General features: G+C 40.2%; 1 protein-coding gene across 2 annotated transcripts; it reads right to left on the reverse strand.

The window, feature by feature from the left end:
• Positions 1 to 867: 867 nt before the first annotated feature.
• On the reverse strand, positions 868 to 13,343 carry LOC112247253 (LIM/homeobox protein Lhx2-like). 2 transcript variants are annotated; one of them, XM_042311736.1, is made up of 6 exons: positions 12,783 to 13,343; positions 12,304 to 12,466; positions 10,914 to 11,116; positions 10,001 to 10,386; positions 5,187 to 5,389; positions 868 to 2,897 (listed from the first exon to the last, which is right to left on the reverse strand). In XM_042311736.1, the coding sequence occupies exons 2-6, from the start codon at positions 12,421 to 12,423 to the stop codon at positions 2,601 to 2,603; spliced, it is 1,209 nt and encodes a 402-aa protein (XP_042167670.1). In that variant the 5' UTR covers positions 12,424 to 12,466; positions 12,783 to 13,343; the 3' UTR covers positions 868 to 2,600. The 2 variants fall into 2 exon arrangements, with proteins under 2 accessions (XP_042167670.1, XP_024271731.1); XM_024415963.2 differs by lacking the exon at positions 12,783 to 13,343 and having other exon boundaries at positions 10,001 to 10,383; positions 12,304 to 12,486.
• Between the last annotated feature and the right edge of the window lie 1,324 nt (positions 13,344 to 14,667).

Below are 14,667 nucleotides of genomic sequence, written 5' to 3' on the forward strand. Positions count from 1 at the left end.
CTTCACGGTTGGGATGGTGTTCTTCGGCTTGCTAGTCTCCCCCTTTTTCCTCCAATCATAACGATGGTCATTAAGGCCAAACAGTTCCATTTTTGTTTCATCAGACCAGTGGACTTTTCTCCCAAAAGTACGATCTCTGTCCCCATGTGCAGTTGCAAACCGTAGTTTGGCTTTTTTATGGCAGTTTGGAGCAGTGGCTTCTTCCTTGCTGAACAGCCTTTCAGGTTATGTCGATATAGGACTCGTTTTTCTGTGGATATAGATACTTTTGTACCTGTTTCCTCCAGCATCTTCACAAGGGCCTTGGCTGTTGTTCTGGGATTGATCAGCACTTTTCGCCCAAAGTACATTCATCTCTAGGAGACAGAAAGCGTCAACTTCCTGAGTGGTATGACAGCTGCATGGTCCCATGGTGTTTATACTTTATGTGTGTTTATGTGCTATTGTTTGTACAGATGAACGTGGTATCTTCAGGCATTTGGAAATTGCTCCAAAGGATGAACCTTGGGAGCAAGGTCTACAATTTGTTTTCTGAGGTCTTGGTTGATTTCTTTTGATTTTCCCATGATGTCAAGCAAAGAGGCACTGAGTTTGAAGGTAGGCCTTGAAATACATCCATGGGTACACCTCCAATTGACTCAAATTATGTCAGAAGCTTCTAAAGTCATGACATCATTTTCTGGAATTTTCCAAGCAGTCAACTTAGTATATGTAAACTTCTGACCCACTGGAATTGTGATACAGTGAATTATAAGTGAAATAATCTGTCTGTAAACAATTGTTGGAAAAACGACTAGTGTCATGCACCAAGTAGATGTACTAACCGACTTGCCAGAACTATAGTTTGTTAACAAGAAATTTGTGGAGTGGTTGAAAAACAAGTTTTAATGACTCCAACCTAAGTGTATGTAAACTTCCGACTTCAACTGTACATGTGTGCGTTTGGCATATGATCATATCCTATAGGTAGTAACTTTTTAAAAAACAACAGAGACCAGGTCAAGTCTTGCTCACCATTTTACATTTTGAAATAAATTAATGCTTAATTACATCAAAAGGGGGCAACTGCACAAGAATAGGAGGACAAACAAAGAAAAGACTGGTTAAAGGGATGATGAATCCCAAACAGCATGTACACAAGTGTAAAGATAAAGTAAGAGCACCCTCCTCATTCATGAGTTAAGGTAATCACAGTCAAAAGGAAGGCATCTTGATTCTCCATGTCAGAAACCCTTACAGTCCTACCAGCTTCCAGGGTAATGTTCAGTAGGCACCAAGTGGAAGAAAACAGTTTGAAACAAGGAGGTACTGTCTGAATTTGTCCAATAAGAAACACTCGTTTATGTTTTCCATTACAAAACATGTTGCTACTGTACGGTCCTAATGAGCAGGACCCAGGTAAAGTTGGTTTATTTGCCAACTTCACAAATCCCTGATTAGTTTCTCTGTACCTACACCAATATTCAGGCAGGTTCCCACAAGGAACCGTTTTATAGGGCAATTCCAAATAAGTATTTAGAAGTGGTGTCTTGGATTTATTTTTGATTGCTGGTACCATTGTTGGATGCTCCCAAACAGCATCTAAGTTTTAAATCGATTTATTTTGTGTTAAATTCCTACATTGTATGGACTTTTAGAATTTCAAAATGTGATACCACGCAAACAGAGCCATAACCTTGGTATCTACCCAAAATCAGAGTGCTGGTTTTCAGAAACAAGAACATAGAAAGACATTTAGACTGAGGTAAGTATGGTGTGTGGAAGTGCATCTGGTACACAAGTGCTGAAACAAACTACAAATGTAGTGATGAATGTGACAATATTCAAATAGCCAGACATTATTCCACAATCTAAATCCATGTTTCTCCTATCAATTCATAATCCAAAGAGTGTGATGCTCAAAAAGCACTAGATATGTTGTAGCTATTTTTGCTTAAAATGTAGATGTGTTACTGAGATATTAAATGGTGACTGCAAATAGAATCAATGCAATTCCTTCAGCAATGAGTCAGATATCAATATATATTATATCTAATTTCTGTGTATGACAGTTTATTGTCACAAAATATTAAAGCAAAGTCTGAGTAAAGGATAGTGACCATGATATCTTTATATCAACTGTATCAGTTTAATTCTAATTCTCATCTATGCCCTATCTATCAATATACATTTTCTTGTTGACATCAGACCCTTACTCTGTACAGACTGAATTGTAAAGTAGATCCGCTTTGATGGCCATGTCTTAAGCAAATGCAGTTGTCAGTGGGGCAACCGTCCTTTAACAAAATATTGTAAGAAATATGCCACCTAGATGAGACATTTATCAGATCAGGGATTCCTCGTGTGATTAAAATGTATAAGGCACGCTAGAGTCTTCCGGATAACCTTGCTACAGTACTTTGCATCTGCATTTTACACTCCCCAATGCTTTTACCTTTTTTTATTTAGTTTTTTACAAATCCCTACCTAGAAACAGAATGGTCAGGATGGAGTGACAGGGTGGAAGCCTAAGGTCCAGGGTCCAGGCGGAATATCATTTATATAAGTGACTCCCTCTTGAGTGAGCTGGTTTATGGGCGGATCGGGTGGGGTGGGTGACATCAGAAAAGGCTGGTAAGGGTGGTCTGGGAAGGGCTCACACTCATGGAGTCATGTAGGTCCATGCCCCCCGGCACGGCGGTCAGTACAGGGTTAGCCGATGTCATAGAGGGGCTGGTCATGTCCGTGAGGGTGGTATGGGTACTGGAAGGGCTCATTGAGGAGTTGGACAGCTCGGAGGGAGGGCCTGAAGGCGACCCCCCTGATAGAGTGGACCCATCCAACAGCTTGTCCAGTCCTGTGCTCTCCTGACGTAGAATGTTCCGGCGAAACTTGGCCCGGGCGTTTTGGAACCAAACCTTCACAGAAAGAAAGAGAAAGGGGAAAAAATGCTCAATAGATAGTGTAAGTGTGGTGAACCGAAGCCTGGACTGTGGGGGTAAAGGTTTAGAAACAGAGAGATGCCTAAGGAGAGGAGGGTGCAAATCAAAATGACAAACATGAAAATGGAATTCATCAAAGCAAAGAGTCAGCTTTGTTTTTCTTCAGTTTGTTCATTAAATCCGTGTTTTACGCCTGTTTTAAAAAAACATATAATTTGCAGTTGTTTATACTTTTGCAAATGGTCCGTTGCGTGTTTTTGAATTCCCATGTCGAATGCTAAACAGTCGGTATGGTAACTCGGTGACACTTTCTTTAAAAAAACAAACAAATAGGTCATGACTTAGATCAAGGGATATCTATACTGACTGTGTGAGGACTAAATGTTTTTACTCTTGTGAAAATTATGTTCAACGGGATGGAAATAGGTGGGTCATTTCAATTTACAATTTGTTTGGGATAATCATAACACTTGAACAATTATACTAATCAAAAACTTCCCTGATAGATTTCTCTGGCTTTTTGCACTATTATTAAGTTCATTATTACCACAGATACAAAGAATGCAATTTCAAATATTGTCATTATTTACTACTACTACATGTAAAACAACTATGAGGGAATTGTTGAAATAATGAGTACATAGCCACACAAATACATTTTTCTACAAGGGCTGCAGGTACCATCATCAATGTACAACACTTGACAATAACCTCACAAGCATAAACCACTGTTTCCATTTGCCACACAGTCGAGTACTATTGTACAAGGCCTAGTATCCCAAGAGCTTTCATAGTTTGTGTAACATTAAAGATGCACTATACAGAAATCGCTTCGCCATTTCCTGGTTGATAAAATTCTAATTGTTCATCTAATTTCAGTTTATGTGAAAAAACAAAAGTATAGTGTGGAGAATCATTGTCCATCTAAACCACTGTGAAATATATTTTCTATAACCAAAAATATTGTATTTTCAGCTGTTCTAGGCTGGTGTTCAAAGCCGAAAGTCAAAGACGCAAAAACTAAACTTAAGAACGGGAAGCATAGAAATAGCCCACATAGAACAGATCTACTGCTTCTTAGACTTGCTTTCAATGAGAATGAGTATGACAGATCTATAACTCACATTTTTATGTAAATTTGGTCGGGTCTCCCAAAAATGTACATGTTGCAGCTTTAGGTTAATTATTTTTGTAGTTCCTACAGTCAGTTGCATCGTTAGCATCCAAGCTGTTTCCCAAAAGGAACATTGTTACTCTAAACTAATTCCTTTATTGTTACACCGATTAATCACTTTCCCTCTGTGTGAATGCTGAGTGTTAGTAGTTAAAGGGATAGTTCACCCAAACTACAAAATCACTTTGTTTCCTTACCCTGTAAGCAGTCTATGGACAAGTTATAACAGCACTCCATGCTTTGGTTTTGTTTAACTGGACATTGTTTCCAAATACTAACTTTGCTGAGATACACAATCCATTTTAGACACTTAAGGATCCATTGGACATGAAGTGCAAAAAATGCTAATATAGTGACTTGCATTGGATTGTAATGATGTAATAAAAAAGTAAAATGGTATATTTAATTAGGTGGAATTTTGCACTAAACCGAAACATACAGATAACCAGAGCAAAAAAATGATGATTTACAGTATTTGTAACTGGTGAAATGCGATGCAGATTTCACTTACCAAATGAGCATCAGTGCCAGTATTCGTCTCAGAGTAGGACTGCTGGTCTAGGATCAGGTCCCCCCTATCCATATAATCTTATTCATTATTATCTAAAAGGACAAACTGATCCTACTCTGAGACACTTGTTCAATATGAGCCCAGAAGTGGACTATATACAATAACATACAGGTAACTGCCAAAATAAAGAAACCCCAACATAAAGTGTTTTAACAGGGCGTTACCAGCCAGACCAGCTTCGATGCACCTTGGCATAGATTCTACAAGTGTCTGGAACTCTATTGGAGGGATGCAACATCATTCTTCCATGAGAAATTCCATCATTTGGTGTTTTGTCGATGGTGGTGGAAAACGCTGTCTGAGGCACCGCTCCAGAATCTCACATAAGTGTTCAATTGGGTTGAGATCTGATGACTGAGTTGCCAATGCCATATGGATTACATAGTTTTCATGCTCATCAAACCATTCAGTGACACTCGTGCCCTGTGGATGGGGGCATAGGCATGGTAGCCACTATTTTGGCAGTTACCTTTACCTGTGTGTAAGTAATTGGCCTTATGAAGGGAATCTTCTTTCTCACCTGCAGCACGCGTTTGGAGAGACCCGTCTTCTGGGCCAGCTGTTTCAGGTCTTTGGCGTCTGGATTGTGGTTGATGGCAAAGTAGGACTTCATGGTCCTCAGTTGGTGGTGTTTGAAGGAGGTGCGCATGCGCTTGGACTTGGAGCTGGAGGAGTAGTGGGAGTCACGGTCCAGGTGGTCCCCATCCTCACTGCAACTTAATGCTGGAGGGGAGGGACAACACACACAGGTTCGTTTCTGGTTAAGATACGATACAATACAGTATGACACAATACTTTGGTATTTAGTTTATGGTTACGATCATGTCATCATTGGGATTACGTATTCAGACTATTCCAATGTGTTGTTGCCGTTGTGAACGCTATGGCAGACAGACCGCGTGTCTTATTTGTTGACAGGAAAGCTCATGACGGACTGGACTTTACAAGGTTGTGGTTAGTGGAGGCTAAACGGATACACAAAGTGAAATATTTTTGAGTCTAGTGAGATTAAAATATCAACTGAAAATGTAAGTCAATAATTATGCATTAAAGGGGTACTTTTACAGAGCAATCATTGCACTAGAATATTTTCTTTCTAGCTAATCAGATTATATTATTAGCATTATTACTATTATTGGTAACAGTACAGTTATCTATAGCTATAAACTATTGTGCTAATTTCAATGAATTCATAATGACAACTTTTGTATCAAATTGAATCAAGCAAGAGCACGACCTATATGTGTACATTCTGTAGTTTACAGCATGGGAAAAACTGTCTGCAAAACACCTACAACACATCTGACAGTCTACAAGTACTCTGGAAGCTCTAAATTAGAAAGCATGTTAGTGGCAAAACTGTCTGCAAAACACCTACAACACATCTGGCAATCTACAAGTACTCTGGAAGCTCTAAATTAGAAAGCATGTTAGTGGCAAAACTGTCTGCAAAACACCTACAACACATCTGGCAATCTACAAGTACTCTGGAAGCTCTAAATTAGAAAGCATGTTAGTGGCAAAACTGTCTGTAAAACACCTACAACACATCTGACAGTCTACAAGTGCTCTGGAAGCTCTAAATTAGAAAGCATGTTGGTGGCAAAACTGAATACAAAAAGAATCAATGTGATTACTCCTAAATACCCACAACACTGAGTGAAAATGCCTAAATAAATCAATAAAATGTCAACCCGAAAGATTGACTGGACACAACAAATACCTTACCTTAAGTGTTCTTATTACTTTGTAAGTAGTGCAGTGTTAAAAGTATTGCATTTGCTCATTATTGGAACTCACTTTTTCCCTTTTTTCTTCTGTAATTACAGTAAGTATTGTATTTACTAGAATAATGACTCTAAAGTGTTACTAATAATTCCTTAAAAAACGGGGACAACAAATTCATATGTCAAAATATTCAAGTGAGTAAAAAAAAATTGTAATGTCAATTGCATGTCAAAAACTTTTGCCAATGGTTATGGAATTCACCACACTGGGAACGGAAAGGCACTGGAGCGACGAATAACCCTTGCTGTCTCTGCCTGGCTGGTTCCGCTCTCTCCACTGGGATTCTCTGCCTCTAACCCTATTACGGGGGCTGAGTCACGGGCTTACTGGTGCTCTTCCATGCTGTCCCCAGGAGGGGTGCGTCACTGGAGTGGGTTGAGTCACTGACGTGATCATCCTGTCTGGGTTGGCCGCCCCCCCTTGGGTTGTGCCGTGGCGGAGATCTTTGTGGGCTATACTCAGCCATGTCTCAGGGTAGTAAGTTGGTGGTTTGAAGATATCCCTCTAGTGGTATTGGGGCTGTGCTTTGGCAAAGTGGGTGGGGTTATATCCTGCCTGGTTGGCCCTGTCCGGGGGTATCGTCGGCCGGGGCCACGGTGTCTCCCGACCCCTCCTGTCTCAGCCTCCAGTATTTATGCTGCAGTAGTTTATGTGTCGGGGGGCTAGGGTCAGTCTGTTATATCTGGAGTATTTCTCCTGTCTTATCCGGTGTCCTGTGTGAATTTAAGTATGCTCCCTCTAATTCTCCCTCTCCCTCCTCTCCCAGAGGACCTGAGCCCTGGGACCTTGCCTCAGGACTACCATGCCTGATGGCTCCTTGCCGTCCCCAGTCCACCTGGTCGTGCTGCTGCTCCAGTTTCAACTGTTCTGCCTGCGGCTATGGAACCCTGACTTGTTCACCGGACGTGCTACCTTGTCCTGGACCTGCTGTTTTAGAATCTCTTTCTCTGCCGCACTTGCTGTCTCTAACTCTGATTGCTCAGCTATGAAAGGCCAAATGACATTTACTCCTGAGGTGCTGACCTGTTGCACCCTCGACAACCACTGTGATTATTATCTGACCCTGCTGGTCATCTATGAATGTTTGAACGTCTTGGCCATGTACTGTTATAATCTCAACCCGGCACAGCCAGAAGAGAACTGGCCACCCCTCAGAGCCTGGTTCCTCTCTAGGTTTCTTCCTAGGTTCTGGCCTTTCTAGGGAGTTTTTCCTAGCCGCCATGCTTCTACACCTGCATTGCTTGCTGTTTGGGGTTTTAGGCTGGGTTTCTGTATAGCACTTTGTGACATTGGCTTATGTATATAGGGTTTTATAAATACATTTGATTAATTGATTGCAGAATATATTATATTGGATAAAATTGGCATGTATTTTCACAGTGTTATGCAGTGCAGTCAGGGTTTGATAGAAAATCCAGATGATAGTGAAAGCAATGTCAACAAATGCCCTCAGGTGGAAGCAAAGCTTCAAAACAGAAAGATAGAAAGGTAGAAAGAAAGAAAAGGCAACATGTTCCTCTCCATGGTGCCTTATTCAATATTGTATAACACTGCAGGCTATAATTTAATTCGATTTTCATTAGATATGGGATTTTGGAAAAGTGGGTCAAAGTTATCTTGGACAATGCAAAATATTATACAAAGAAAGTTAGGTATAAGCCTATATACAGTATTAGTTGGTTTAAGATTGAAGTCCTTGTTTTATTTTATGTAATTAGGCTTTCTTCTTTTATATGTCGTCTATTTATGTTGGCTATTTTAGATTTGGAGGGAAATTGTGCAATTAATCCTGCCCATTTGTATAACCATTTACCAGACAACCCTGTCAAAAAAAGTAAGTTGTTTATGAAATAGTCCTTGACAATAATGTATACATATTGTAAATACATGTGCATGCTCATAGTTATTGAAGCACACTCAGAACGGTACATTTCAAAATGTTTATGAAACGAAAATCCAAATTCTCGTTCCCCAAAGCAGAATGCAGAGAACAGACCTAATCTTTTAACTATTATCCCTACCATTCATGTTTAACTCACGTGCTTACTAAAGCGTTCTGCCATTCGCCTTTCTTATTCAAATCACCATATGCCACCACAATATGGAGCTTTAGCGACCTGGAATTGTATCATTAAATCCTTTATTCTCGAAAAACCGACAGGCTTATACAATCTGGCTCTATCCTTATTGGGCCTATCCTTGCCTACTCCTACTCATATTATTATCGGAATGATAATACCCCTATAACAAGTAGAAACATTGCTTATTAATGCCTAATCATAATACCAAGACGTCAAAGTAATCTAGTGGTTTTTTTTCGCACAAAGGTAACACACACCAAGAGCTTCTCGCTCAAGTCGGTCCTTTATTTATGACGGAATAACATATTCCTGGCGGCGGGAGACTTTCTCTCGAAATCTCACAGGGGAGAGTTTTATTCAGGATTCTACACGGGTTCTCCCATGTTTTACAAGCAATCCAACATTGATTTCCCGACCCAAAAATTTTGCTTTTTTTTTATACCCGAAAACCAAACAAACTGCGAGACTCAACAAGTGAAGTGGGACTGGGGGAAAAATTCGATCATCTCTCTCGCTCATCTTCTTTGAAGTCCTAGCCCCCATCTGAACTATTTTCCACTTGTCTGCTTCTGTCGTCTTCTAAAAAATATTTTATTACTCTAAGTTTTGAGATAGGTTTTACAAGACTAAATTGACTGTGTATGAGCTTGCAAATGAAATGTTCAGTGGGCAAAGTGAAACACTTAAAAAAAGAATGAAATTGAGTGTTTCAAGAGATGTTATTACGCAAGCCGTCTCTCTGTAGCCTATAATGGGACATGCAGAAGGACATGGAGAATTGGGTAGACCTTCAGAAGCAGGTTCTCCTTGAATGCGTTAGTTAGTGGTCTGTGCATGTTCATCTTGCATATTTCTCTGAGGATATGTTATCTAAATATATTAGATTGGAAGTGGATCAAGCGCTCCCATTCCACAAATCATCAGAGGCCTCCATTGAACTTCCCACTTTTCCCTCACATCTTTGAGCAAACATTAAATATTGTTAAAATTGCGCTGTCTCAGAAAGGTGAATTATTCAATAAATCAACATATACATATCGATCCGTTTTAAAACATGTCAGGCCTAGTCTGCGCATAAACACGTCCAAAGCAGAAAATATTTTTGATTATAAAAAATAAGAAGTAACCATTTAGTTTATCAAACTGATTAACTTCATTTAAAAATGACAAAAATGCCATTATATGTTTCCCAAAACGGTGCAGACAAAATAGGCCTGTAATTTTTTTAATCGAAAGTAAGTAAACCAGTCCTATCGAAATAAGGGTAGAGTTCCATCAAACCAAAATATTTCAAATTAGTCCAACAATCCACTATTTTGCGCGTTATCTTTCATTCCAACAGAGATATCACACACACTGTGAAATAAAATAGGTCCTACAATTGTGAGATGTTCTTTTCGTGGCACTTTCTGTAGATTTAAATGACCATAATCATTCATGGCTAACCGGTACATACTCGTCCTACCTGCGTTGTAAGCCACCACATCTGCTCCAGGCCCGGGACTTTTCCTTTTCCTCGGCCTTCCTTTCTGCACGGTTCGGGCGCCGTTGTAGTAGGTCTGCCCCAGCGAGTTCCCCGCGCTGCCCGCGCAAAGTCCTTTGCCCGAGTCTACATCCCCCGAGTGATTGAAATGCGCTTGATATTCCCCTTGTATGAGTGTCTCAAAGTGGAGCCGGCAGTACACAAGACTGTCCCGCATACCGAAGTGGTCTCCGGTCGTGAGCATTTTGTTGCAGCTTGTACAGGTGAAACAGTTCAAGTGATAGACCAAGTCCCTCGCCCGCATGACCATCTCCGACGCCGAGATCCCGAGATGGCAACGGGCGCACCTCTGGACGGAAAACCTCCTGCTTGGGAGAAGAGAGCGGATGACACAAACACGTACAGAATATAGATTCAATCCAGGGTCAACAAACTTTAGTTTGTGCACATTCTGACGAAGAACGTTGATGTAAAGTTGTTATTAGTCAATACAGGCATATTCATTATCACGCGTAAAAGGCTAAATGCTTTCAGATCTTCATGTTTTTTTTTTTCATTCTTGTCTTTTTGCCACTTAAAAATATGATGTTTTGGTTTAGACTAAGTATAGCATCAAAAACAAGAATAGGTCTACAAGAGATATGGAATAGTAGCATATTGGCTAATGTGTTGTAATTTGTAAATAATGTATGGCCTGCGTGGATAACAAGCTACCGTGTTTTGGGGAGAGATTAGCCTACCAATGGAGTAGCAGTAGCTGGGGAGTTGAAGTGTTTGTAATAAGTAGCCTAGAAAGAATACTAGCTGTAGGCCTAGGCCTAATTGGATATCTCTCGTTTATATGCTTGCTTGGCCAGTTGTTGTTGTTATAGCTGTAGCCTTGTATCATGGTTACCTGTAGTAATCTTCTTTGCAATAGATGCTGCCGTCTTTACTGAAACAGGTAAGCTCGGACTCGAGGTTGAGTTTGCACTCGCAGCACTTGAGACAGCGCATGTGCCACTGTTTGTCAACCGCAAGCAAGTAGTAGCGGTCAGATATCTTCCCCCCGCAGCCCGCGCATAAGGCCACACGGTCGCTGTTGATGGACCTCATACCCTGAAGAGGGAAAGGGAAATAAGTTTTATGTTTACAATAAGAACACGTTCGATAGTATGCCACCAAGAAATGTCAAGGCCAATACTGTATAACAGTGAATATTTTGCGTGCACATATTCCATACCTGTTCATACCTCTGTCTACTTTGCAGTCATGAAAGCGATAGATAAAATGGTAACACTAGATAGAACCTAAATGTGGCATGACGTAACAGGTAGGCCTAACATGTAAATGCACCAGAAGCATAATTTTTTTATTGAGGCATGCGCTACATTTATTATAACAACTAAATCAAAGGAAAATGTCAAATTCAAATATTTTTCCTAAGCGCATTAATTCACGTGAAACACTCAATATTATCATCAATTAACGAATCTTGTTGACAACCAACATATTGCAAAACGTATTTGATTAGGTCTAATAAACGAATCAAAAAATCATCACAGATTAAGCATTATAATTCTAACGTTTCTGTGAAATAAACGTATTTTCCTTTGGATGTGTTATATTTCAATTGGAGAGTTGAATGGACATGAGCATGTCCAACTTCAAGACGTGTTTTAGTGGACAATCGACGTGAGCTAGGCCTATTGAACAACGCCTTGTTTGTTTTTACAACAAACGAGAAGCCTGTTTCTGTTTCACAAGCCTATATGTTTCGTGACTTGCTGGGTTCCCCTTATCAATGACAGTGATTGCCTATATCCTGCTATAGCAATAGGCCTAGATAACATACCTAAATAGGCTATCAAAGTGATCAAGATGATCTGTTAGAAATAATTATTGGGTTGTTTGCCTTAAAACGGGCAAACAGACATACCATGCAGTGTAAAATCAAATGTTTTGAGTTTTTACTGTATGTATCTGTTTTGTTATCTAAGTGGGCCTATGTAGTCTACATGCATCTGAAAGGAAACTTCGTGAATAAAATTCTAAAGTTATTGTAACATGTTGTTTCGTAGGAATACGAAATAGTAGCCAGTGCCCATGAATAATTACAATTTATGCACACATGGTTAGCAAATGTGAACGCTAACATGCAAGCAATGTACTGCTGTCTAGCTTATAAATAAATATATTTTAATCGCAGTTTACTTTCTGACCGTAGTCCCTCAAAATGAACGCTTTATTTGTGCTTCCACATGTCTGAACAGCACAGGTCATTCTTTAATAGAGCATTTACCCACCGTCTCTGTTTCTCCCATGTCTATAGCCGAACTGATGGCGGTAGAATCGCCCTTCGCCCTCCGGCCCATCTCGTAGATAACCCCCTGCATCTCGCCTCCGAGCAGCCCGTGGAAGAGCATCGTGGAGGCTGGAGAGCTACACTTGCAAGCGTCTCCCTTAGATCTGCAAGCCAAAACTTCCATGAGACGCAAATCTCGCCCATGCATTTAAAGTGAATGGCTCCCATCTATTGGTTTAGGAAGTCAACAAATCCAAGCCAATAAAGATGGTAGGCTACGAAAAACATATTTTCCTTTCCAACACTGTGATTTTGATTCGTATTCAAATATAGGCCTTTAATTTCAGACATGATTATAGTAAATATTACGTTTTCTATATGGCGTATAGGCTATAGTTTACACCATATTTGAACACGTGATCAAATACAAAATAGCCTACCATTTACAACCAATAGATGAGAAGAATTAAATAAACATACCAGCAAGCCACAAAGTAAATTCTGAATCAAATAATCTCTCTCAATATGCAGATTTCAGGATGCACAAAAATGCACCATTGCTCTCTGTCTTCAGGCAAAAGTGGTCGAGAGCTACTGCAAACGTTCAACTTGCATTAGGACTAAATGAATGAGTAAATACGTATTCCAGAAACAACAGAGAAAGGAGGGGAAAAACTAAAAACACGGCTGAATTGTAGATGACTTGTGGTTGGTATCCAGGCCTCCACTCTTGAGTTGCTCCAAGCCTCGAATCATAACAGCGACGTTCAATGCTACACGTGGATGCTGACGCAAAACACCCAAAACGAATATCAATCGAAAATAAAATAATAGCAAAGACGACGAACGAATGCATAAAAACACACAATTGTTCGAGTCCAAGGGCTATTGCAAAAAAGACATTGTCTTCCTACGGGTATCAAGCTCTTCGGCAAGGCGAGCACTGAGCCCTATGTGTGTGCAATTTATGGGGAGGAGATGACTATTGATTCGATGTGTACAAATCCCTTGTCTAGACTCTCGGAAGCGGTCTCAGCTTCGTTTTGCTTCGCACCTCCGTACCTATAGCTACACTCCGCGCCTTTCTACGGGGACTCGTAGACTACGTCACGTAGCCCTTTCAGTCGTTCATTGGTTTACAAATGTCACCAAAATGATCCGTATTACAATGTACCGAAGCTCGAGCGGTTGAATCAAAAGCGACTGAATCGATAAAGCAAATTCTTCTTTTGAAAACAGCCTAGGTGGTGGCATCGATGAGTCAGAAACCTTTATTATGATTTCTATAATAGGATAAGGATTGTTGCTATGTTTTGACCATTTTCAAAAACTTGTCGTTTCATGAAATTTAATCTCAAGACGTTTAGACAAATGGTTACATTACAATGAATACAAGTTAGCGAACATGAATAACCTATTCAAAACAGGTATTTTGCGCGTAAAATATTATGGTGATGTCTCGTTCACTTATTGGAAATTGGGTGATGCCAGAACACATATTTGCAGCATGGTATCCACACTTACAGAAGAAACATTTTGTTTATTTAATTATTTGTTTAGATATGGACTGTACACTGCAATTCAGCTCGTATAGCTGCCAATGTGTATACCACCATAACGATACACTAAACCAAAGGCTATACATATTAGTCATTTATAGATGCTAGAATTCAATTACACTCCCATTTGTGTCTTTGTCTAACTACACTAGAGGCACATGAGGGGTCTAACTAGTCTAGAAATAGTCTTACGAACAATTGTATTTGACTGAAACGAATAGAATACTGTTTACAGTGAGTTCATATCAATCATACTAACCAGAAGACTGATTCAAATTGGATGTTATCACGCTTTCTGGGCTTATCATCTTGGACGGTGAGTGCACTATAGCATGGCTGGCACAGTGCCGTGGACAGTGTGTGTGTGTGTGTGTGTGTGCTTGTCTTGTTATGTCATTGTAATTGATATTACCGCTACATTATTAATAGCACCATTGTTGTTTTAATTACTTTAAATAATTATACCAATTTGTACCTTTGATTGCGTGATAGAAGACTGATTCGAAAATCGAAATGAAACTATAGGGCAGACTACACCCCAAACAAACGGCCAGTGTCTGACTCCACCGTGGAGCGCCATTCATCTCAACAAAGGGAAAGTGACAGGTGAACAAATCACAGGTCTCCCATTACCTCACTGCACCTCTTAACAACGTCATCCTCTCGCTGCAGCCGCTGACTCCTGTACCATCTGTTAGCAACCCCGACCAGCACATTGGACAACACAATGCCTGGACCAGCGCCTTCGCTACAGCTGTGACTAAACTCCAACAAAGAACAACGCCTTCGGCCGCGGGGGACAGGGC

Source organism: Oncorhynchus tshawytscha, linkage group LG33 (assembly GCF_018296145.1).
Source record: "Oncorhynchus tshawytscha isolate Ot180627B linkage group LG33, Otsh_v2.0, whole genome shotgun sequence".
NCBI classification, from domain to species: domain Eukaryota; kingdom Metazoa; phylum Chordata; class Actinopteri; order Salmoniformes; family Salmonidae; genus Oncorhynchus; species Oncorhynchus tshawytscha.

Coding starts and splice junctions, on each gene's coding strand:
- LOC112247253 (XM_024415963.2), bottom strand. CDS start 12,486: ATGGAAGTTTTGGCTTGCAGATCTAAGGGAGACGCTTGCAAGTGTAGC. Junction 11,117..12,303: donor ACATGGGAGAAACAGAGACG/GTGGGTAAATGC, acceptor TTCCCTCTTCAG/GGTATGAGGTCCATCAACAG. Junction 10,384..10,913: donor TGCAAAGAAGATTACTACAG/GTAACCATGATA, acceptor TCTCCCAAGCAG/GAGGTTTTCCGTCCAGAGGT.